Source organism: Osmia bicornis, chromosome 6, assembly GCF_907164935.1.
Source record: "Osmia bicornis bicornis chromosome 6, iOsmBic2.1, whole genome shotgun sequence".
NCBI classification, from domain to species: Eukaryota; Metazoa; Arthropoda; class Insecta; order Hymenoptera; family Megachilidae; genus Osmia; species Osmia bicornis.
In genome coordinates, this window is record NC_060221.1 from 4,626,016 (window position 1) to 4,651,689 (window position 25,674).

General features: G+C 47.3%; 2 protein-coding genes and 4 non-coding genes across 9 annotated transcripts; 4 read left to right on the forward strand and 2 right to left on the reverse strand.

The window, feature by feature from the left end:
* Positions 1-25,584, forward strand: LOC114874515. Of its 3 annotated transcripts, none has more exons than XM_029183851.2 (9): positions 1-1,726; positions 18,872-19,361; positions 19,835-20,272; positions 20,544-20,947; positions 21,021-21,623; positions 21,699-22,113; positions 22,194-23,041; positions 23,109-23,278; positions 23,348-25,584. In XM_029183851.2, the coding sequence occupies exons 2-9, from the start codon at positions 19,212-19,214 to the stop codon at positions 23,572-23,574; spliced, it is 3,255 nt and encodes a 1,084-aa protein (XP_029039684.2). In that variant the 5' UTR covers positions 1-1,726; positions 18,872-19,211; the 3' UTR covers positions 23,575-25,584. The 3 variants fall into 3 exon arrangements, with proteins under 3 accessions (XP_029039684.2, XP_029039683.2, XP_029039685.2); XM_029183850.2 differs by lacking the exon at positions 1-1,726 and adding an exon at positions 12,011-12,233; XM_029183852.2 differs by lacking the exon at positions 1-1,726 and adding an exon at positions 12,011-12,233 and having other exon boundaries at positions 21,039-21,623.
* On the forward strand, positions 2,772-5,852 carry LOC114874521. Of its 2 annotated transcripts, none has more exons than XM_029183864.2 (2): positions 2,772-4,036; positions 4,772-5,852. In XM_029183864.2, the coding sequence occupies exons 1-2, from the start codon at positions 3,791-3,793 to the stop codon at positions 5,201-5,203; spliced, it is 678 nt and encodes a 225-aa protein (XP_029039697.1). In that variant the 5' UTR covers positions 2,772-3,790; the 3' UTR covers positions 5,204-5,852. The 2 variants fall into 2 exon arrangements, with proteins under 2 accessions (XP_029039697.1, XP_029039696.1); XM_029183863.2 differs by having other exon boundaries at positions 2,773-4,207.
* On the forward strand, positions 5,630-5,711 carry Trnas-gcu. Its single transcript has one exon. It is a non-coding gene; the product is annotated as a tRNA-Ser (tRNA).
* On the reverse strand, positions 6,701-6,772 carry Trnad-guc. Its single transcript has one exon. It is a non-coding gene; the product is annotated as a tRNA-Asp (tRNA).
* On the forward strand, positions 7,315-7,387 carry Trnak-cuu. Its single transcript has one exon. It is a non-coding gene; the product is annotated as a tRNA-Lys (tRNA).
* Positions 7,780-7,853, reverse strand: Trnan-guu. Its single transcript has one exon. It is a non-coding gene; the product is annotated as a tRNA-Asn (tRNA).
* Positions 25,585-25,674: the final 90 nt, after the last annotated feature.

Below are 25,674 nucleotides of genomic sequence, written 5' to 3' on the forward strand. Positions count from 1 at the left end.
AGGTTCTCATAGCTATCAGTTGAAAGGGAACGGATAGAATCGGAGGAGTGTCGATCGTTCTTTAAAGGAGTTTCAGTTATCGTTACTGGTAGCTCCCTTGAACCTCGTTTCTTCTTTTCTTCGATACTCGGATGCTACTTCTTCTATTCCATGGGAATTCCGCGAAATAACGAGGTAACTTCTCGTTCGGATAGAAACGCCGCGGCGTCTAGACGGGATGCGCTGTATTTGCACGGTATATTGCACCAGTTGAATAGCTTATTCGAAAGTCTGCCTCGCAGTCTGCTCGACCACTCGGTTTTTCCATACAAAGAGGATTAGCATCGTCCTCTTTGTCTTTCGACGTTCCTCTCCTTTTGCCCTTCCATTCTTTTTTCCCATCTCACACTTTATCGATCCATTCCCTTTTTCCCTGTTTCCACCTTCTCGTTCTTTTCTTCGCCGACGAGCGAAGCGTGCTTTACCAACGCTTTTCCAACTCGGCGCAAGATGCGGCTCCATCGAATACCTCTTCCACTTTGCATTTTTGCTTATGCTTACCAGAAGCCTACACCGACTGCCGTGCGCGTACGATTAGGAAATTATTAAGTGTAAATAGAAAAAGCGTGTTTGCATTCGGTCTGAAGCTGATCGTTGGCAAGCAAACGAGTCGCGGAAACGACTGGAAGCGTTTTCCTTTGATCACAGAGGAAAATCGCTATCCCTTTTTCCCTTTATCCCGACGTCTCTTCTCTATAAACGCAGCTTTTACATCGAATGTCGTCTACATACGGGAAAAATAAAAAGGAAGAAACAGCGAACCGATAGCTGGAAGCTTCTGAAAATATCAAGCTTCCTCGATTTCAATCTAAATGCAAGTTCACCGGTTATTTTCACCGGTAAACGGAAGAAATTAACGCCGGTATTTTATCGAACAACCCAGTTTCCTTATCCTTGCATATTACGTAAGATTCGAGTGCTATTTCTGATCGCGTTTGAAATAAGTTATTTATCCAATCGAAGGTATCGAAGAATACGGTTGCCTTTAATTTCCATAATTTCCCCGGGGTTCTGTCGTTTCTCTTTGAAAAAGCAGACGCACCGTCCTTAGGAAAAAAGCAGTCGGATGAAACTGGTCTCGTAGCGAAACTCGATCGGCGTTTCTTCTTCTGGTTACATTCGAAGGATCTTGGACGAGATCGAAAGAAACGCGATCTGAAATCGTACAGCGGTCGTAGCAGCGAAAGTGATAAAGGAGGATCGGGCGGATAAGGAGAGCTGTAGTTGGGATAGGCCCGAGAAGGTGGTCGACGGTGCAACATCGTCAGGCCCGGGACCGAAGCAAGAGAACATGGGACACAGAGTGTACGCGCGAAAGCGAACGGAAGCCTGGGGCAGTGGAACGAACGGAGAGAGGCAAGCTTCAAACTTGGTGGCTCGTCAGTGAGACTTTAGCTAGTGTCGGAAGCGGTACATTTCATTACGATTCTTAAGTCGCGCGCGAATTTTCGAGCCACCGAGGAGGTGGTGCCCGAAAAATCAACGCGATTCGAAAAGCTACGAAAACCGAGGGGATTTTGAATTCAAAGAAGAATACTTCATCCTTCGAAACTCCACGAATTACGTTCTGTCAGATTAGTGTTGTGGTCGAATGTGTCGGTTTTTGATTGACGGTGCGAATCGCTCGAAGGGAAGCGAATTTTTCGAGGATCTAGAAAACCAGCGATCTTCTCTTGGATGACGCAAAGTAAGTGTTCGAACGCGACTATAATGCGAATAGAGCTCTCGCGCCGCTGGTAATTAACTCGACCGACCTTACGACATTGGCAACCGACACATTCCGTTCGTTTGCTCGATCGATCGAGACAATTACAGTACCGAGACAGCGCTTAATATCGTGATCGTTTGTACGTTTCGCGAAGCGGCACGAAAGCATCGCGAATGAAATTCTGCACGCAGATGAAGAGTTAATTATGCCCTTTGCTGTTTCTATCAACCTCGATAAGATTCTATCATTCCACCTGGAGTCTAGGTCCTAGACTCTTAGACTAGTGTATCAAATTTCTCTGTTGCACTAAACGTCTTTCGACATTATCCATGCATAGATACGTAGGTACAGGTTCCTTACACCTCGCCACTTTCTATCCGTTCGTTTACGAATCTCGCTATACCCGCGTTAAATCGATCTTCTCGAGAAGAGAAACGCGTTGATAGCGGCGCCAGCGTTCCTCAACGGCGGCGCCTATCCCGGCACCTACGGTAAAAACCTACCAGTTCCGACCTATCTACCTAACAACCTACCTACTTACCTACCTACCTAACTACCTACCAGCGAAAGTACGCTTTTAACGAATTCGCATGCCTCTGCCGCCTAAAATCTTACTTGGTCAACAATATTATAACGATGCAATTTCTGTGTCAAAATGGAATATAAAAGAAGGGTTTCCATCCTACGTGTTTTGTACGCACCGCGCGAAGGAAACGTCTACGTGTTTACGCAAATCGCGTATCGCGTCGGGAAAGCGTTTCAACATCGCGCTCGAAAGTGGTTACATAAAACAACGAAAGGTGTTTGCGGAAAAATTTGCGAATACCTACATTTTGAAACGGAAAGTTTACCCCGGGAGCGTGGAAGGACGTGGTGAAAAATCGCTCGACAACCGACGACGCTGTTGAACAACGGATTCGCTGGTTGTACCTTATATGGCGCGAAGGTTCGCGCAAATGCACGCTATCGTCTTCGAATCTGGCAGAACCGGCCTTCGAGTTATGCGAATTGCCGCGTCCCGTTTTCAAATTTCGCAACCCCACGGACGCGTGCCGAGTTTTCCGCGATCCCGCGGCATTGGGGTCAATGTCGCGAAAACGCGTGGTAAACTTTGCCTTCGATCGGCAATTTTTCTGATAAGCAGATGCGTTCGCCGCTGTTAAAGGTCGCTCGGTCACGAGGTTGCGACAAACGGAGGAGATAGATGAAACGCGCTGGGATCTCGCGAGTTTCTATGTTGGAAATTATCAACGAATTACCTAGATTTTACCAGCCGCATTTTTCTACCATGAAAACCGGCGAGACGCGAACGATCGACAAATTGGACTGCGTTGACCCTTCGTTAAGAAGGAAACGTTAGGAAGCGAAGCGGGGAACGCGGCGAGTCGAGGCGTGGCGATGCATAAACTGTCGCACTCGACGGACTCGTGAAACGTGTTTGCGCAGTCACGTTGGCAACAGCAGCAGGGAATAACTTCCATTGGACGGTAGTCGGGTTGCGTCGCGTTCAGTTGCCTTCTACCGCCTCGAGTTTGCGCAAACCTACTCGAACGCAATCAACTGCGAATAATCTCGAATCGAAAGAAATAATCATTGTTAATAATTATCCAGTAATCGCGTACCTGGCCATTTCTTTGCGGAAGGAAGGGCTTTGCACGGACCCGGAAGAATCGCCGGACAACGGCAGCGTCGTTTCGTTCGATCATCGGCGCAGGTCAGTCGCCGCGACGCGTCGCTCTTCAGGGTACACTCCTGTTTGTCAGAGTCTCAGGCAAACCTGGTGCGCGGTTTGAGCAAACTCTTAGGCACGGGTTTTCAAGTGCAAACGTGCACGCGACCGGCGTCTGGCGACCAACGATCGCCCGTTTGAGAAGCGGCTGAAGGATTGGCGAACTGCTGGCCCCCTCAGTCGGTCGTCGAGAGTCGAGAGCGAAACCATTCGCGTTCTCTCGCGTTTGCCGCTCGGCCGTTCGCGTTGCTTCAGCAAACTCGATCCAACTTGAGGACTTCGAGGGAAAACGAGTGCGTCGAATCGGAGTAACGATGTCGACGTCGGCGGACCTGGTCGGCTACACGCACGACTTCCTAGCGGAGTTCATACAGCTGTACCGAAGCTATCCCTGCTTGTGGCAGATCAGGTACAAGGGATACAAGGACAGATTGCTGAGAAACCGTGCATACGATGCCCTTGTTCAAAAACTGAGAGAGGTGAATCCGGTCGCGAACAGAGAGACCGTGATACGAAAGATCAACACTCTGAGGACCGCGTTCAGGAGAGAGTACAAGAAGGTGAGGGCATCGCAGAGAGTGGTAAAGAATCCTCGACGACGTTACAGATCCTCGTTATGGTACTACGACATATTAAAGTTCGTCGCGGAACAGAACGAAGCGAGCCCGTTCGACGAGGAGGGGGATATTACGAACGCCTCGGCATCGATGGATCTCTGTCAAGAGGAGATGGTACGACCTCGGACAAATCATATTTATATTTCTATCTAGTAACCGAGACTGCGCGATATCTCTTTCTCTCTCGAACGATACTCCTCGGTAGCGATCTTCGGGGCTATCGGCGATCGACGAGAACTATCGCGATCTGGAGTACTTGTATTTTCTTCCATGTCGAAGTCGAGTGTCGGAAATATACGAGTATGCGAGTAAGCAAGTACTTGCGTGTTCACCGAAATCGAAGTAATAGACATTTTAACAGCGATACGACTCCGATATCACCGCCGAGTCTGTTTCTCTCCTTCTCTTCGTTCTCTCTCTCTCTCTTCTCTCCCACTCTCCCACCCTCGCGTCATCGCTCTCTTTCTCCTCGCGGTCCTTTATCGATCCGAAAACTCGACGGCCGCCACACGCAGGAAATTACATGTAAATCGGAAACAAAGCTGGCAACGTTTGTTCCCAACCATCTCGCGAAAGTATGAGATATCGTAGGAGGTTTCCTCGATTCAAGCTGTTCCGAGAGAAACGTAATTTTCATTTCGAAAAATTCATTTTCTTTCTTTAAATCCCTTTTTCTAGTCCGTCCAAACCGACGTAGACAAGATCGAACCACCGTCGCCCGTACCGACACCGGAAGCCAGCCCGCTCCCAACGTTCCAACCGGTGATCCTGGAAACCGAGGGTTCCTACTCGAGAAGGATCTCCTCTTCGACGATCGAGCCGTGTCGAAGGAAATATCAGCACGAAAGTTATCAGGATCGTCAAACGAAGGAACAGAGCAGAGAACTTTCCCCGAGACCGTTCGCTACCTGCATGACGGACGATGATTTCGAAACGTTCGGTCGTTACGTGGCAAGTAAATTGAGGAAATCGATGCCACGGCAGTGCATTATCGCCGAGAAGATAATCGCCGACGTTCTTTTACGGGCGAATCTTGGCACCTTGGAAGAAACCACTTGTCTTACGGAGAAAGTACCCTCACGTTGCTTCTTGGTTATGGGCGATCGTTAATCCAGCCGATAAATCACGATTCCTCGTGTATTTTACCCCGTTTAAAACGATATCCAAAATTCCGCGATCCTTCGTCGCTATGCTTTTAATTTGGAATCCAAGAATTCCTAGATAAATTGGAGAACTATCGGGAGGGAAATTTTATTCCACGATCCGTTCCGATCGCGTTAACCGTCTGAAACTTTTGCCATAAAGGTTTCAACTTAATCGCTCGACCCTTATCACGTCTAAACGAGTTGCGCACGAGTTAGGTGCTCGTTCCTTTCAATTTCTTTAAACTTTTCGGCTGAAAAGTTTCAGCCATATTTTTCGCCCCGTTCGCAACACGTTTGTGATAAGCGTCGGTTACGATGATGATAGTTAATGTTTATTGGAAAAATTTGCAACACAGTGTCTCCTATATTTTAGCAGCGAGATTGACGCGAAGACGAGGTGGCCGAGTGGTTAAGGCGTTGGACTGCTAATCCAATGTGCTCTGCACGCGTGGGTTCGAATCCCATCCTCGTCGATAAAAGAAAATCTTTTTTGCCTGTCTTCGAGAGTGAAATATATTTAATCGATTCTTTTTTTCTTTTACAATCATGTTACTTGGAATGGAATTCATGAATCCGATTGTAAATAATTAATAGTCAGTTAAAATGCATTACAGCATCAGAAATGTATAGCTATATTTAATAATATTATATATTGTATGATTTTTATTAAAATAACTATTCTTATAAATTGTGTTTAATTAAATACAGTGATAAGTGAAAATATATACGATCCACTTTTTGCATATAAAAGTAACGTGTTTCGTTTAAATTCTAAAATCAAGTATTATTTGCACAGCATGACTGTACAATCAGTTCTTGGTTTGCATAATGTGATAAAATATGTTTAGATAACGAAGCACGCTTTCATCGCTCAGTTGCTAATGTTTCCAACTAATGTTCCCTCGCAAGAAAAAAGGATTAATTACCTAGTAAAGTGGTTGATTAATTTGAGTACAGTGAAAACTCGATAAATGTACTTAGCACCTCGAATCCGTTGTTCTTTGATGTTTCCGAACATAGAAAAGGATAGCGCAAGAAGGATAAAGAAAGAGAGAAAGATTCTCAAGCACAACATTTAACCCAATATTATACTACTAAATGTTCATCGATTTCTATCGTGTTTGGCTTCATTTTAATTAGAAAACTCTCCCCCACGCGATAGTGAAATTTTTATTAAGAAAAAGTATAAAATAAAAAACTTTATTCCGTGCATTAGTATAGTCACACTGACACGGGGGCATTTAAACGAAGGCAATAAATCCCGGTTTCAGTCCCTCTTTCGACTTTAGCTACTGGCTCTTTCTACGTTCAACAGCGTCGGCAAACTACAATCAAATCCGAAAAACGATTCTCTTTGCCGACCGGCAATAGTTCCATTTATAGAATTTTCACAATATAACCAATGTGCTATCAAAATAAAATAAATTGCAAATGAAATTTTTGTAAAAAAGCAAAAATAATACTCCCCGACGGGGAGTCGAACCCCGGTCTCCCGCGTGACAGGCGGGGATACTAACCGCTATACTATCGAGGAGGAGATGTTAAAAGTTTCTAATTTGTGGGATAGTACCTGATGATATCATATTTGATACTATTAATATAACAAACGATTATTAAATCTGCTAATTACGCTTTTGTCAGGAGCGAAACACGTGCGTGCACAGAGTTCGGTGGACGACTGTCCGACACAAGCGTCCTCGATGTTGCCTGCAGGTAGGCGATACCCGAGCGCGCAAGATTTATGATATACACTGTTGTATTTGAAAGGACACATGCCGACACTCTCGAGAGCCGGCTCGAATTTCGAGAGCTATCGGCCGTCGAACAGTTGCCGCTTTGATTTTCAAGCGATTCCGACAGATGTGTCCGTACCGTTTCTGTTTAGACGCGCAGATTTTTGTTTAAGGAATAAATAACGCGAATCGAACGTTTGATTGCGAATCAGTGTTAAATTTATAAATTGTTCGTAAATAGACCACGTAATTGTAAATAATTGCTTCGGTAATAATTTTTAAAAAATTTATATTTGCATTTAAAAATGGCGGTTCAAGGAAATAACAGGTGTGGAAGATAACAGCCCGGCTAGCTCAGTCGGTAGAGCATGAGACTCTTAATCTCAGGGTCGTGGGTTCGAGCCCCACGTTGGGCGGTTTAATTTTTTTCAATTTTTTATAATTTATTATTGTAATCAGAGAACAAAAGAAAAGGGGGAACATTTGGTACCTTTTCTATATCAATCACTTGCGAAAGCAAAAATGTCGACGCGCGATTCACCCAGTGTCTTTTGGATCATTCTTCACTGTCTAATCAAAATTAGGCACTTTGTCCTTTATATTGTCAAGGGTTGTTTCGCGTAACCACACTCTCTAACACTAATTCAATAAATAAACAATTATACATCGCAGATTCTCGAAAACGTTATAAACGCTGATCAAAAATTTAACGGACAGCGTTATTCTACTGTTGTCGGTAACAAGAAATCGTCGAGTGTCGTTAGAGTCTGCAAAGCGGAAGGGTTACGGAAGACAAAAGAAGGTACTACGCCCCCGGGTGGGCTCGAACCACCAACCTTTCGGTTAACAGCCGAACGCGCTAGCCGATTGCGCCACGGAGGCGACTTGTTTGCTGATTTTTCATAAATTTTGAACTTGTAATTATAAGAAATTGCGAAAGAAACACGGTAGATAACGAGTAGACTTCGAGTAAAAACTTACCCGATAATTGGGAGCCAATCTGCGTTTCAGTTGTTCGACGTTCACGATGTTTGACGTTGAAAATCTCCACCAAGTATAAGAATATTTCTCGAATATTTTGCTGGTCTAGAATTGATGCGTCCCGCGCGAGGTTCGATACAAGAATGCAGTGGACGTTGACGAAGCGTCCGTCGAAAGGTCCCACCATTGGCCCGAAGTCGATGACAGACATTTTCCAGACACCCCGACCGTCACGCTTTCCCTCGCTCGTTGCAACGCGTTAGTTCTTAAACAAACGAACCGTTTTTTGCAAAACCATGATTGCAATTACGAGAAGGTCGAGGTACTTGAAAAGCGAGCGCGATGCTTTCGGGCCAGGAGAAAAAACCCTGACGATTAATTCAGTGGCACGCGGGAGTAGAAGTTGTAGGATGTTAACGCGCACTTGAAGCCCGAAGCCCGCGTAAAATCGATTCAAGATCGCAGTGGGTCCCTGCGGTGAATTACACCCGCGATTCTCGTTCGACTGGTTGCGCGGGAACCCGAGGCGAATGCACGTGCTGCTGGAAGGATGAAAACGAGGGAGTAAGAAAGAAAAACACGGGTGACTAGAGCAAAGAAAACAGCCTCGCGGCTGCGTTTAAGGGTGCCGATTGCGACGGAGGGTGTTTCGCTAAAAGTATTTCGCCGGTTAACCCTTTCCGTTTCGCCGCCAAAGGTGCTCTCCAAAACTTCCAGCAATTCCCGAACGATTAACGTTGAAAATATTCATTTATACTTCAAGTTTAAGGGCGAAGTTCCAAATATTTCTTCTCCCAGTGCTACATTCTATTCGAGTTTCATCGAAATCAGAGGGGAAGCGTTGATAACAACCCTTGTGAACGATCAACGAGAGTGTTGCGGAATCGCGTAGGACGGTGCCGAGGTGTGAGTCTCGGTAATTGTTCGTTTTCTTATTTTCAACAGACTCGGTTAACCGCGCAGTCGAGTATTACCGTTCCAGTGCGTTAACGAGCCATGAAGCGAAGCATACAAACGCTTCTAACTACATCGTTTGCACCGAATGGGTGCATTGGCACACGGATACCATAACGCACCCAACGCTCCGGCACCCCTGCTACCTGCTTCTCCCTTGCTATTCGCAAATACGCACGAACCGGTCTTCGAATCGAGAAAAAAGAAACGGAAGGACAGAGGAGAGTCAATTGACCGTTAAATGCAGCAAACTCCTTCCAAGTGTGCGAACCGGCAATTACCGTAGCCTGCGACCGTACCTTCGACCTGACACCAGACGATTCTTTGAAGGAACGTCCGCGATCGGGGACTTTTTTCCGAAAGAATGGAAAGAAAGCTGTGTCCGTCCCATTGTTGTCGCGAAGAAGCTGTTGGTAGGAATATACAGGGTGTCCTGGAACTTCTTTTTATTTTTCAAGGGAGAATCATTTCCCATTTTTTGGATAGAGCTGTTTTTTATATCTTTAGAAACAGAAAAATAATGGAAGGTTGCCGAGTTAAATAGGACACCCTATAGAAAAATACGCATACGGTTCGCCTCGTGACGACACAAGTTTGCATCAAGGTGCCATTGAAACCTTCTGCAGAGAGGCGACAGTCGGGTAAGCCCTCCTTGGAGAAACATTTCTCTTTTCGCGCGATCACGCTGAGACTCGTGGGTGTGTCGCGCGTCGCCTCGAACACCTACCACCATCGAGCATTTCCGGTTTTTACCCTGCCTCTTCTTTTTCTTCCACGCGAAATTCCTCTTTCTTTTCTACGCTCCGCGCGATCCAGCGGGCCAAGAAGTTTCATGGAAACGGAGAGAGATCCGGCAAATTACCAGGACATCGATTTCAACGACGAACCGGCAGACACGGTAATTAAAAGTACGAATCCGTCGGAACGTTCGTCGGCCGGAAACTTTGAGGCGAAACGAAATTACCAGCTGCGTTCGATAATCGCGTTACTCTCGAGCTTAATTGAATCGCGAATGATCGACAACGTCGACCTACCGTTCCCTCTGCAGTGGCCACTCGAAACGCTCGTGGAAACTCCGCGGAGGGTGAAGAATTTTTCGTTTCTAGAGATGAAATCGCGAAATGCTGCCATTGAAGGCGATATCGGCTCCGGCGACACGCGATCATTTCTAAAACGATCGGCTCCTATCTGAAATAGAATCGTCTTCGAGGATCGATGCGTCTAAAGGTGCCTTTACACATCGGTATACCATACTGAAATTGTCATTAATTTACAAGACAGCTACAGGAAAATACTTGTTACAAGTACCTGTATCAACAGCGAGGACAGGGAATACCCTACCTGGCTATTTGTTTAAGACGGGTTTACATTGGTACAGTTACCAATCAATTAATTGACCTGTAGGGTTTCGCAAGAAAACACATCGAGGCGTGCCTTCTCGAGTATGCTATTAACGTTCTCGATGAACCGTTGAAAAAATCGCGAAATAACCTCCTTAGAGATACCCATTGTTGTTTATAATATATTTTTACCAACTCGAGGTACTCGAGACGAAGACTTGAAAGGAGGGTTAACTAGAGCAGCTACTTGTAGGAATAACCGTTGCAAGTATAAAGTATGTCGATGTAAACTCGGCTGAAGAGGTTGATCGCGAAGGGTAGATTTCTTGGGGATCTCGATTGGCAAAAGAAGAGGAGCCAGCCGGGGTAATCGAAAAGCTAGCGGCGAACGAAGAAGAGTCTCTCGATCTTGCCAACGTGAAAACAGAAAGGATTCACAGGAGGGCGTCGGAAAATCGATATTTATCCTGGCAGCGATCCAGAGTGGAAACGGTGCCAACTCGGATACGGATAATATCTCGCGTCCTCGCCGAGATACCTACGTAATTATCGTCTCCACGGTCTCGCGTTTGCCCTTCCGCCACCCACCACCGTTTCCCATCTACTCCCTTCTTCGCGAGCCAACAATTTTCCCTTTTCTCCTATTTTTTTTTTGTCACGCGGCAGTCGAAAGATTAAAGAAAGTTCGCGAGCCGAGGTCGAAAGAGATCGAGCGAAATCGACTCGACGTCGACAGACAGACGAATGACAAAGTCGAGCATGCAAATGCGACAAACCCGGAAGGCATTCGAACGATCGATAATTTTTCTCTTTGTTCGAGCTGCTAACCCCGAAAGGTATCCGTTTGGATGAGCGCGAAGCGAGCATTTCGGTACCGATAACAAAAACCTTGAACAATCGCGATGAAATTTCCCGAGACGCTTCGCAACCCTTCTCGAGGAAGCGTAAACTTGCAAGTATCTTCAGTGACGATTTCGTGAATGAAGGTACACCGTAAAATCGGAGGAACTCGTCTTTTCCGCGATAACACTCGAGCAAAAGGAAGTGAATTTTCCAAAGACCCCTCGATTGGATCTAGCTACCCCACGTTGTCGAAGGGTGTCCCCGTTTAACCACCCTTTCAGGGCCGTACCGAATAGTCACCTCCTGTTAATCGGTATGACAAACTGTTCGCTGAAAATCGGCGATCTTGATTCCATCGAAATCAACCCCGATCGTTAAAACAGATTTTCCTTTACAAAGTTTCTTTTTAATATCTCTCGAGAATTATAAACGATGGGGGAACCTTACGATCTCTGTCGATTTACGTAAATTTTTTCTTCCCTTTGTTTCCTCCTCGAGGATCATTACAAGCGCTATAAACGATAACGGTATCGGACATCGAACCCGATTCGTTGGAAGGCAAGAACGATTAATAACGCTCTCTTGTTCGGACAAATAACAAACGTTTAAATCAGTCTGGACGTTCCGCTGGTGGCTCTCAAAGAACAATGGAAAAACTCGTTCGGAATTCAGCGGAGTACGATCGTTCGAAGGAAAGGGCAAAAATCCGGTAATTCGACGCACAACGTAGTCCCACGGCGATGGGTACGGCCGTTCGTGTCGATATTCTCTAGGGATGCGTCGTATCGACGGAACAGAGAGCCGGGGATAGAAGAGGATAGTGCCAGGTTCGAAGCGGGGGAGGAACCCCTTTCGACTACGGCCCTGCAACGTGCCCGCCCAATAAGGGTGCGTAGTAGGCGCTCAGTCTCGCTCGGACACTCGGTAAGGTAGGACGTTTCGCTCGCGCTCCTTTCAACTGTCGCGTGCCGGTCGCATCGTGTTCTCGGGATCCACCGTGCATTTCATTTCTCTTCTCGAAGGATTCTAAATCGAATCCGAACACGGGGATAATTGAAGAAAATAAATTAGTGATAATTGTGTGCCGCTTGTGTGAGAATCACAGATCGTAACCGATGGGGGATGACGTTCGATGGAAAACGAGGTAAGGATTCGTTTTCATCTCATTGCTGTCTAAAGTACACGGAAAAGCAGGAAAAGTATTGTATTTGTACTCTCTAATGAACGATTCTTTTCAACGCGTATATACATAGGAATTTGTCGTTCCAGCATCGTGGGTAGGCTCGATTCTCTCTTCGCTCTCACGGACACACACGATGCGACGCGACGCATCCATGCGTCTCGTGTCCACCACGCGAAACCAATTCGCGATCGAGTTGCAGCTCCGTGGCTCTTCCAAGAGTCGCCGATAATAGCCGAGTAATCGTACGACGAAACCGATACCGTTCTCGGACGCTGTAGATAGGGTACTTGGAAATAACCGTGTCGTAACCGTAATGCGAACCGCGTTACCCTCTCGATCGTCATCGCGAAATAGAAGAAAGAAAAATTCCAGCTAAATAAGAAACTCCATTTTGTTCGGGATCGTTATGACGTTTGGGCGAACCGGCGGTTATCGTTACATAACCTATAAGTTGACCCGACGGACGAGCACGGTAAGCTTCTCGGTAGGGTAAAAAGCATCTGGTTGGTCCGGATGGTCGCCACGTTTCTTCCAGACGGACAGCTTTCGAGCTATTTAAACCGCGGGCCAATAAAACGTGGACGCGGTGCGAGTTTGTCGCGCGATCGTTTCATAGAGAGAAGCGAAAATAGATTTGTCGCTCGAGTCGATATTGCGAACGCAGCTTTCGGATGGAGTCGAAGGAAAATCCTCCGGGTGCACCGGTACGAGCATGGGAATCGTTTTAAGCGTAACAGCTATTCGTCTTCTTCACGCTTGCAGCCACTTCCGCCTCCGGTCATCGGATACTCTGTTGGACGGTTTCTAGAGGCATTCTTAGCCGTGCATCGCGCGACACGCCTCGAGATTTCGCACGATATTTACTTTAAACAAGAAGCCCCTGCGGAAGCTGCGCGAGGAAGATCGATCTTATCGGCGATAGGAGATCGACGCGATAGGACACTCTGCTCCTGGGGGGGATGTTTGTTTGAAAAATATGGCTGCAGAAGCGCGGAAATTGAGCGACGACGCATGGGTGCTCGAAGTTTCCATAGGGAAGAGTTAAGCGAGCGTCGGTCCGTCCGAATCACCGCATTGCGGCTCTTCCGGCCTCGCTAACGAGCCAGTATTTTTGAAGGGGCACGCTCGGAAAGCGTGCGGGTGTAATCGAGCCGCGATGGAAAGTAGAAGACGTATCGAGGCGATGTCGAAAGCCGGGGATGAACGGTCGATCAAGATTCGGGAGCGTGGAACCGGAAAGGGGTTGACGCTTCGCGCTTGATTTAACCCATTCAGTTCGAATGTTGTCTCGGAAGACGGGCCTAAATTTCCTCTTTTTGTTATTAATTATCAATTCCCAATTGAAAAGAGATCTGTGCACAAACTGCCCTGAAATGCCCTGAACGTTTGAAGGGCAGCCATAAGAGTGGCGACGCAACGGGTGCGTTTGCCTTGGGCCACGCGGGGAATAGAAAACGCGTCGGTCTCGCTGTCAGAGGGTCGACTGAAACCCCTGACTCCGGTTGGGACTAGTTCTCGTGGTGCACTTTGTTCCGAGGACTCGCACTTCTGCTTCTACTTTCTACTTTTACCCGTGCTCTCGTCCAGGCAGCGAAAGGCGCGCGAAGGGAGGAAAATGGAAACGGCAGACCTTCTCACGACGAGGACTCGGCAAAAACATTTCTCTCCTCGCCCTCTTTATCATTCTGTTCGTACCACCTCTCGCCCATTCCGCTTCGAAACTGCGAGACACTCGCGATTCATCGTTCCCGTCTCCGATTCGAACCTTTCTTCCCGAGTTTCGCTTGAAATTTCATCTCCTCGACGGGTGCATATCGGAGGAATGGAAATACGTGACCGATCGGATCGTTGAATGTTTTCCTCTGGATGGGAACGGAATGATGCGTTTCAAGAAAGAATGCTTTATTATGTAAACGCATCGTTGGCTTTTGTATGCGTTTCATTCCAGCGACGAGTCAATTTCTCTTTCTCGGTTAACAGCCATCCAAGCTGTCCAGGAATGTTCTCTTTATCCTTTTAAGACTCGATAGATCGACTAGTAGAAAACTAGTCGAAGAGAATAGAGACCGGATTTTTTAACATTCTAGTAGTCGATGATGTTAACATAGATTTTTAGCAAATGAAAGGAAAACGAAGGTCGAGATTCCCAAGTTGTTAGAAAAGGAAATCGCAACTCGGTGGAAAAAGGTTGGGGAACACTGGTTGCTGGAAAAACTTGTTCCTTCGTTAGTCGACCAGTTTCCGCTTTTGCTGAGCCGCCGAGAGACGGTTTCCGCAGAAATTGTTGCTGGGTAAGGTGGCTAGCTTTCGTGCTAGACATCCACTTACTTGTAAAAGTTGCGGCAGATCGTCTCTATCAAACGAACCAGCCACTTTTCCCCGAGGTATCTGGCAAATTTCCATTCGAACGGACGCCTCTGCCTCGCAGCCGTGAATTCTCACGGTTCATCGACTTTTTCGATACTTTCTTACCTTCCGCGCGATCTCTTTGTCCGCGACGAGACGCGGCGATCGACATTTTTCTCCATTCTTCTCGTCAATCGCGAAACGCCTTCGATTTATCACCGATACAACACCGGTGGATACGAAGAGGAACGCGTGACCGCGCTTTACGTACGCTCCGGGGCAGCTGCGAGAGGCGCCGCGGATTATTTTTGGTCAGGAGGATCCGAGGGTTGGCTCGTTCGAATTAGTCGTTTCGAGGGAGGGTGCGTCGACAACTGGAGCAAAGGGGACGCCATTTTTGCCGTTTCTCCCATCGGACGTATTCCGCTTAGTGTTTCATTTGCATTCACGAACCCGTCTCGCGCCACCTGGAAAGGTGGCCTCGTTATCGAAATCGAATAAAACGCGCGGCGAACGATTCTCTCGGCTGCCAGACTGACAATCACCGTGCAGGGATACAACGACTAACTCGTCTCCCCTGTGAATTCGTGTGTTTGGCCGTGGGCCAAACACCCGTTCCAACATCTTTTGCGTACTTTGAATACGCCACGCGCTGTCACGCGTACGACTAGCGGGCAGATGGGGCGAAAAGTACGCGCGTCGAACGGGAAATTGTACTTAGTTAATTTATTGACCGCGAACGGGACGCCCTTAGAAATTTTCTCCTGAAATATCTCTTTACACGTACACTCATTCGTAATTCCATCGATTTTGTGCATCAGACCCACCCCGTTTGCCTTTACGCACCCCCGTTGCGTTAGGGATCCGCCTACGCGTTTTCGTGTTTGCTTAATGACTGATTCCCCTTTCGAAATTTAGACTCAGCGACGTACAAATTGCTCGAAATTTCGTTTATTTTTTATAATTATCTTGTCCAAAACGAGAGACACCCTCTCCCTGTTTAGCATACCGCGCGTGGATCATCCAAGCGCATCAGAGCATCGATTCCAAAACGAAACTGTGTCGAGGACGCGAGCCCCTTTTGCTTCTTTCATTTACTTAGACAGCTACCGCGTAAAGAAAGCGTACAACTCGTAGTACAATTCTCACTCTTTTTCTCTCTGAGAACAGACAATTTGCCCGTTACCAAGTAACCGGGCGTAAGCGAAGGGAAACTAGTTCCTTTGACGAACAAACGTCTATAGTACTTTCTTCTGGATGGTACACGACACTCTCGCGTCCTCCTACGCCGCTATTCAGCTCAAACTAATTCTGCTTTGTTTAGAGAAGCGTGCTAATAGGATTAAATCGAAGCAGCCGCGACGCGACGCGGTTCTTCTATCTGCATTCGCGCATCCGCGAGCTGGTTGCGAGCCTCCTTGCTTCTATAAGCGAAGAAGAGCGACAGTAATGAAATTTTCATTTGAAATTGAGACATATTATCCAAAATTCGACTCGTGCTGCTTTCGAAAATAGCCCACCTCAGGCTCGATTAATTAAGGTCTATGAACCGGTGACCGCGTAACCCTGGAATTGCATAATTTTGGCAATCGTCCAAAACGAATCTGCCGAGACGTAGGTATAAACGTCTCGAGGACCGTGACCGTTCGCTCGTTTACCGAATCCATTCTTATCCATCGTCCCACGAGCACCTATGCTTTTCAGGAAAAATTAACGCAAACGCGATACAACTCTTTTCACCGACGACTGAAAGCCAACGACTACGTAAAAGCAAAAGAAATCACGTCAAAGGGGTTGGCAGTAGAGTGCGTGTGTAACGTTTTTTCGAATTCGCCCTTTACAACTTTTCAGGCATCGCAAACGGTGCGCGACGAAAAACAGACGATAGCGGGATTCGAGTGAGCGCAGAAGGGTCGGGGGATCGGCAACTTTTAATTACTCCGGTCGATCACGCGCCAGAGCAAATAGTATTTCTGTCGCGCGATTTCCGATATCCGCGTTTCCTCTCGACTCGACTCGGCTCCTCTCGTCTCGTCTCGTCGCGTGCAATTAACGTCCGCGCGAGCCGACGGTGAAATTGTCACCGTCCGACTGTATCGAAGCAACGAAATTAACGAAAATGTAAATCGAGGGCTGATCGTTTACCGAACGGACCTGCGCGTTTTCCACCCCTTGTCGAATTGAAACGTCGCGCCCAAGGATCCCGGACCTGGTGTCGATCCGTGAAATCAAAAATCAAACGTTTCCCTTTCCCTGCCTCCAGCCATTTCACGCTTTCGATCCTATGAAACTGCTGAAAGCAACATTTTTCCCTTTTGCTTTTTGTCACTATAATTTAAACGCAGTACCAGGTGTTTATCGCTTCTAGTTTTAGCACCTTCTCGCAAGGTTGCTGAGAAGAGAAAACGCTTCAAGGGAGGATTTACCGCGTTTTCAAAGAATGATATTACATTCTTTGTTCAACATCTTTTTATTCCGCCGCATAATTTCATTTTAATTACCGGCGTACTCGACATTATTCAAGGGCCAACTATAGCCCGTTAATTCGCCCTGCGACTGGTGTCTGTTGCGAGAAAAATAGTAGAAAAATGAGGGAAGTATCGCGTAACGATGGCTCGATGAAAAACACGGCCCTTCGTTCGGGCCTGTACCCGTGTATGCACCGCAGCGCAGCGGGACGCGTGAAGCGCAGCGATCGATCGTGATTCGCGAGGATCGAGGATAGATCGGGACGGACAGTGGAAAGGTATCGATCACTGGGGCTCGTAGATCCCGGGGGTTGGCTAGGGCGAGAGAGCTGGAAGGGTTGCCATGGCGACCAACGTTACCCTGCCGTAGCAGGCCAGCCAGGGGTGCTCAATCGAACCCTTTCATCTACCGCTAGCAGCTAGCCACTCGCACCTATGTATCTTTCCTACCCTTCCTTTTCTCAACCCCTTCCTGCCTTGCCTCTTCCTCTGCCGCAGCCGTCCCGCGACTCGATCCGTTGCTTATCTCGCTGCTTACCCTTCTTGTTCTCGGGGCCGAGGCTTGCCACCTCGTTCGCGAGAACGTCAGCCGACGCGACGCGTCGCGACGGGGATGTTCCCCGAATCATCGTGGATCAAACCTTCTCGACGACCTGTTGTCACTCGCGTCGCCGAAGCTTTCCATTTCCGACCAACGCCGTGATCGAATTACTTTTTCATTCGGTCGACGGGGAACTGAGAGAAGAGGTCGTTTGGTTCGATGATCGATAACGAATGCGAGGGTAAAACCGGTGAACTTGGCTAATTGCAGATGATTTTTAAGAATTTGCGTCACCTAACTGCCGTGGGAAAAATAGGAATGTAAAGTTGTCTTAGAGATAGCCAGGTAGCTAGATAATCTTTGTCCACCCAGATACCTGGTGGGTAACCCAGTAATCAGGTATTCCACGTATTTGGTCCGAATCAATAGACTTAACCGTATCTAATCCATCCGCAAGCATTAGGTAACGCGTGAAGCGTCGACGTTTGTACATATCTTCCTTGTTACAAAATAGCCATTGTATCGGCTTTCTTTCTTTTCATTTCGATTCTCGTTAGTTCGTCCGGTCGCCTTCGAACCTGGTCGTTTATAAAGTAGACAATGAAAAGACGGTCGGACAATGAGGAACAAACGCGAACCATTCGATTCTTTCCCTGGGCTCGACGATTCTCTCGATTCTTTCGACAAATTTCCGCCAGGACGCTCTCGATCGCTGGATTCCCCGTTAATTAGCGTCTCGCGTACTCTCGGATTTGCCACGAGTCGACGCTTTTCCCTTTTTCCCTCGAAAATCTTTCTTTCTCGTCGTTTCCCTTTCTTCTTCCTCCCCCTTGCATAGTTTTTCTTTTCGAGCCTACCTGTCGCCACAGAGAAACACTTTCCCCGCTCTCGGTGGAACGTCGATCAATGCCGACCTACGACCCTTCTCCCTTCTTTCGGATACGTTTCAAACGCGTTCCTCTTTGATTAATTATTTTTCCCGCTTTATAATCGTTCGTCCGGAACGATCGTCGCCGGAGATCAAACGCGAAATCAACGAACGGAGTAGGCTATTTTCAAGCTCCTTCCATGGAGGAGGGAATCGTTGGAGTTTCGCGAACGAACAACGCGTCACGAAGGAGCGCGAGGCGAAAAATCTTCTCCAAAGATAGGCGAGCGTGAGTCAGTCGGTGGAGAGTCTTACACGACACCGACGACTTCCTCCGCGATCGTCGGGCGAAACTACGATTTCTCTTCTGTTTCAGATTCGTTGGCTCGGATGGTCGAGGAATGGCGCGAGGAGGAGTTGAACGCGCGTCGGCTGACACGCTGACACGCTGACACGTTGGCTGGCGAGATTCGAAGCGGCGGCACTCGAAGAGTAAAAAAAGGCAACGAGTTCTGAGCCGGTCGGTCCGCGCGCGAACCGAATCGATCGGTAACGAAATGGACACGCGGCCGCGTATAGATCGCGGAGTTTGATCGAGAATCGGGCAAGAGGACTGGCAGCCTCTGGACGAACGAACGCGCAAAGTTCTTTCGCTCCGATCGGCTAATTCCGACCAAGGCAATATTCGCCGAATCGTACGGCGAACATCGCTCAACATGTTCGGGACGAAATTTCGCACGTGGATGGAGGCACACATCGTGCGATCGAAAAAGAAGAAGGACAGGAAGAAGGGTGACAAGGGGTTCGATTCGAACTGCAACTCTCCCAGAAACTACGCCGGCAACAGATCTCCTGGATTGCATCAAGTCAGTATTAACCCTTTCGTTCCCGGCCGATGGGAACGGCAGAGTTGTAAGGAAAAATTTGAGAAAAGCGCGAAAATTACGGTACCGAGGTGTCTCGCGTCGACCTTTTCTCCGCGCAGCTTTTTTGCTCTGCCCTTAGAACGAGACGAGTCTGCGAGAATAAGGGTGAGAACAGGGAAAAGGAGGAGAAAGAAGAGGTACGGGCTGTGGAGAATTGGCTTCGTTGTTTCGTGACCGCTGAAAGAGCCGCTTTTCCTCTTCTTTCTCCTCTCTCCGACTAGCTCGTTTTCCTCTACCGGGCCCTGGCTATCCAATTAGACGAATACCGGCTGCCCTCTTCCACCCTTTATCTCTTACCGCCACTTGCCGCTACTTATTCGTCCCTGGCGAACGAGCCTCGCTTCAATTTTCCTTCGTACCTCGCTCGCTAAACGCGCGAAAACAAACATATCATACGAACGGACGTTTCGCAGGTTCATCCGGTGGATTCGCCGACGAAGAACGTGGACGGAATCCGGTTGCACGAGGGAAGCAGCAGCCGCAGCGGTACCGTCACCACCTCCTCGGCCACGTCCGCCGGCACGGCAAGCGTCAATCTATCCTCTCCGGAAAGCGCGTACAGCACCGGATACTCGACGGACGGTACCTCGCCTGGAACCAGTTATCCCCCCGAATATTACATCAACATCCGTACCGGAACTCATTATTTTCAAAGCAACGGCGTCCAAGGTACCGCGAACGCCAACGGCAGACCAAAGAGGCCGATCGACGCCGCGGATCAACCGCCTGCTGCACTACATTCGAGACATGGGAAGTTCGACGACAGCGTCGAACCGTCCTTCTCCGCTAGTATGACCAGCAGAGACACCGATCACCCTTCGAGAGACCTTCGCACCAGCACCCCTAACGAGGCACGTGTCGTCGATTTAACGCGACTTCGTTTCTTTTTCCAAGTTTCATCAGGATTACCTCTGAAAATGGTAAGACGTTTTTGCGCCACTTTCAGAGGTGATGCTGTACTTTTCCGAAAGCTACCTTGCTTCTCTCTATCTCCTCCGATCGATCGTTCGCAAAAAAGGAGCGAAAAGAGAGACGCAAGCTGGGCAACCGGAAACTATCGATCCGTCTCCCTTTTCAAGCAACGAAACAATCGCGAATGATCGTTAACTTTGTTACAAACAGAGCAGCGAACATCCGGGAAAGCAGAGACCGAAGCAGCAACAGCTATCGCAATCACAGACGCAACAAGAGAGGTACCATCGACGGACCGAGTCGTTTTCAGCGGACTCGTCGAGAAGCAACCAAGCCGTACCCTCGTCTATACCACCGCCGTTGCTCTCGCCTACGGTCCAGTCGCCCCGTGAACGATCTCGGATTCGAACTAATCCGTGGCTTTCGGCCAACTCGTCCGGTTCCAGCAGCAACGGCTTCAAGTCCAGACTGAATCTGGACGACACAAGCAGCGGCTCTGGCTTGAAATTAACCGAATCCTCTGGGAGCGCCAGCGACGTGAACGTAAACAGCGCGAAAGAGAGTCTCGCGAGAAGAGATTTAAAGCAAGAGAGCCTCAGCGCTGGAAGAAGTCCGTTAGTGTTGTTGAAACACCCTCGAACATCCTTTCTTCTCTACTCGCTTATTTATTTTCCCGTTTCTTTAAAGTCTCCTTCTTTGTAACAGGATAAATCATAATTGGAGAATAGCGTCCGGGCTGGAGATTCGTCCAAAGATATCTCTGTCGGTGCAACGGCGAAGCAGCAGCAGCAGTCGCAGTAGCAGCAGTAGCGGTAGCAACGGAAGTAGCGGTAGCAACAACAACCGTAGCGGTAGCAGTAACGATAACGGCAACGGTAACGGCTCGTCCGGTTCGTCGGTGACGCGAAGCGTCAGATCGTCCGAGGACGATATCACGTTGAACGAGATGATGGGGAAATTCGACGAGAGTTACGTGTACGAGAAAGAGACGGACATATTATCCGACAGCGACCCGACCGACTGCGAGGACTACATCGACTCGTTGTCGGACGCGGACGCCGCGCGAGACGCCGGCGACGAGAACGATCCGTTGGAAAACGACGATTTCGATTATATCGATAACGGCTCCTCGTTCCTCGATCTCGACAATCTTGACTGTTCCGCGCCCTTTACCAATACCGGCCATTGTACCTACTTTGCGTTCACCGGTGAACCCGCTCGACGGAGCAGCAAATTGCGGGAGTCGTTGATGAGACGCAGAAACAGGGACGATGCGACGATGCTTCAAAGGTGAGGCAGATCAATTACTCCCTTTTTCTTTTTAGCGAGGTTGAACGATCGATACAGCGTGGTTACTGTTTTTAGGTCGATCAGTGTGAAAAATAGCGCCAAGAGGCAAAGCGCGCGACACAAGAAGGTGGACGAGAAACAACAGAGCGAAAAACGCAAGAAGAGAATTTCTCAGCGTCGTAAATCGAACATGGAGAAACGTGACGTTGGCCGTGGCGGTAACGAGGAAATTGGCGAAGGCGACGACGATGACGACGAGGACGAAGAGGAGACGGCGAATCTGAACCGCGTGCTGGTGGAGAGAATGCTGTTGAAGAATTCGGGCTTCAATCAGGGTAGCAGAAGCGTCGGTGGTACTCCGATCTGTCTTCGTCGCCGGAAACACGACGTCAATAAGAATCTGTCGCCTATGAGATCGAACGACGAACGATCGGTTGCTCGAATCACCGGCCTCGATAGCGAGGAGATCGTTAAAAGACGTTCCAATTCTGTAAATATGCGAAAAGCGCTAACTTCCTTGTTATTCTTAACTGTTTTTCTAATCCTATTGTAATTCTCCCCTATTCATAGGTGAGTTACGTGAATGGTAACATCGTGAGGCGACGAATAGGCGGCAATGCTTACATGACCACGTTCGCCTCGGAGATCGCTTTGATGGAGGCGGACAAGGAAGCGGATAAAAAGTACCGTGAGCTGATCCTCGAAGCGGAGAACATCTTGGTGAACATGCAGAAGAATCAACACAGCGTGCCGATAGTTCCATCGCCTTCCCGTAAATTTCACAACGGCCTCGCGAACAAACGCGTCGAGCTGATTAAAAACACGGAATTGAACATCGAGCTTGCTCTTTCGAAGAGCAGGAACTCCCAACCAGAGTTGCAAAGCGGTAGCATCAAAGATATAGAGCACACCAGTCCCAAGAGACAATTTCTTCCGTCTAATTCCCCGATGCGTCGACTGGCAGAGCGAAACGCGTCTCCCGTCACCGGATTCCACTTGAACGACAACCCTTACAATAGACAGGATGCAACGGTACCGATTAAATGTTTGCCAGATTCTCCGCTTCCCTCGAGAAGAACGTCGCCTGGACTTTCGCCTACTAACAGCCTTCTTCGCTATCCGAGGTCGAAAGTTTCCGAACCGCAGGACAACGAAGAACGTAGCGTAGGAAGACGAGGAGCGACGCCTTTGAATTGCAACGGTATCCTTCGACCGGACCTCGAGGCTTCTTTCGCGCGTTCTCAGGTTTGCATACAGAACAGAGCTCGCGCTATCTTGGCTCAGAGAGACCCCTCCGATTCGAATCGAGACTGTCGCGTCTCGAAATTGTCCGGTAAAGAGGAGGGAGTCACCTCGAGCTCGTCGGACTCCGAGGAGAAATGCGATGTTAGAAGAAGGGCACCTCTGATGACATTCAGGTGACTTTTAATCCTTGTATTTCGTTCAGAAACGAATAAGCGTATTATTTTATGCTCTTTTCAACAGGTCGATCGATATGGGCCCTATCAAAGAAGCTTCTTCCTATTGCCCGCAAAGCGAGCCGGTTAAAAGGAAAGTGTACGCTGGTAGCACTACTTATGATAGAATTCAAAAGACGTTGGGAGAACAGGTGGTGCTGAGAAATTCAGACGGTGACACAGCCACCGACGATACCGGTACGTAATCTCTTCGATTAATTAAAGATTTCCGTGCAATCTGTTAAATTGTTTGCTGTTCCACGATAGACGACTCGAGGCGATCTTTAAGGGAAAAAGTAGCTCGGTTGCGGCAGGAACGATTAACCGCAAACGCAAACGCTCAGGATTCGCAGATCTTCCAACACCAACTGTCGCAATTGCGAAGACAGATGTTGATGCAAACCATCGAGGGTCTGAAAAGAAGCCTCGAGGATCAGTCAGCGACTCTGAAGCAAACTTGCTTGGAACCGGTGATGACCAACCGATTACCTTGAACCTCCTCGTTGAATTAGCGATCGAGGAACGTACGGCTTTGTTACGTGACGAAACAAGGTGGCGAGGGGTTAACAAGGAGGTGGCGGGAAACGGTAATCGACTGATACCCCAGTCCTCTTTCGGGAAACGGCTCGATTTTTATCCTCGAGGATAATCGATTGCTCTCCTTCTCCTTCTCTCCTCGTGTAACGTTGTAACCGAATTAATAATGTGATCTTCTCGAAAATCGAGACACCCGGGAATCGACGGTGCGCAGCATAGCTGAATCTCTACCTAAATCGTTTAGAAGGGAATCGATCTATTTTTCTGCCTGTCTACACGGTAAGAGACTCAAAATTCAGAATTTTACATATTTTCTGAGTATCGTTCTCTCGCGATCTGTTCCCCGCTCTTCGTTCTTCCGTTCCTTTTCTTTCAACGACCAAGCAACTGAGAGTTTCTCAAATTTTCATCCCTCTGTTCGCGATCTATTCTCCTTGATTCGTTTATGAGACAAAATTAATTAGAATACCGCGTTGATCTTTCTCGTCTATCGAGTCGATTATATTTTTTCGTTGAAACGTTTGATAGCGTAGTTTTCCTTCGCATCGAGAATACACGCTTTACATCTCACGTATATCATATACTCGTAATGTTCCTATTTCTACTTGGTAATTCGTACTATCGAAAGAAGAGAGCCACGGTAAACGGACTAGGGGCAAATTTGTAGTCGATTTTGTCGGTGAAACGTAACGTTTCCCCGTTAGTATACCAAAGATAATAGTCTAGCACGGTAGCATTAGAGAGCCGTTTAGTTGAATCAGCTAAATACGCTAAATACGAGTTCGTACTATTAGACAGCTGTTGCTAGTATCGTTTTCCTTTCAGTTTCGTAGAGAAACAACACCGTGTACCGCGTTACGTGGAAAAATCGTCATCTTCCATTATAATACACGTCAGAGTCGATCGCTGCGAAACTTTCATTTTTCTTTATCGTAAATCATACGTAAAAACGTTACCAACGTTCTTTTCCTTTTTTTTCTATTTCTCTTTTGTTAACGAACGTTTCGCGGAAATTTCACTCTGACGTGATAGAATGAATACTTTGAAAAACACAGTGATATTTTTGCGAGAATAGACTGATAGTGTTATCGATATTATTGTTAGACGTAAGCGTTCAATGACGATTATTTACATGTGATTTATATGTTAAAAAACAGTTCATCGAGAACGACGATTCGTAATACGCGCACGATATTTATGTTTGTGTTAGATGTGCTAGAGACACCGTAGTAAATGAAAATAATTAGAGGACAATAGTGGTAGAGAAAAAATACTAGTGCGCTAGTTAGCTAACTGATTATTATCGAACTAAACAACTGTTTCTATCTACAGCCGTTTTATGGAAACCATCATCCCTCTTTGTGATTTATTCGCTGGTTTCGTTGAAAACTGTGATTACAACTTGCATAGCCAGTTTTAAGAGTTATCGACGTAACTCGTGGAACGTTTTCGTGCCATCCATCACGGTGCACCGTGATTCGGATGAATTCTTTTTCTTTTTTTTTTATACTCAATGCCTGTACATATACTTAGTTTTTAATCGAATAGAGATCTACCTTTTTTTTTCTTTAAACGCTCCACGTAAACGATATGACGATTACTATAGTGTCATTACTACCGTTATTAATTACTATTATTCATATTATTATTATTACTATGATTTCTCATTACTTTAGCTGATTAAGTAGATCGAGACATTCCGAAGATGTAAATGAAGAGTTGTAGTCTTGCTTGAAATCTTCGATGACTCGTCGAATGGTTAGCGAATGAAACATTCAAACTGTTCCCCTGTTAACAAGCATTGCTAGTCATCTGGTTACATTTGTGCAGGGTATATGATCGACAGTTTCGAATTAACATTAACGGGACACGATATTGTTGCAAATTTTCTGTGTACTAAACCATTTACAAGATTAAATGGTCTTTTTTTATATGATTATGAATAAATTATATTACGTCGTTGGAAACATCCGTGTATCTGTTCTAGTTGTAGGGAATGCTACATGTAGACAGGCTTCCATAGTTTTATGTGTTAGTTTTTAAACGCTAGTAAAAAT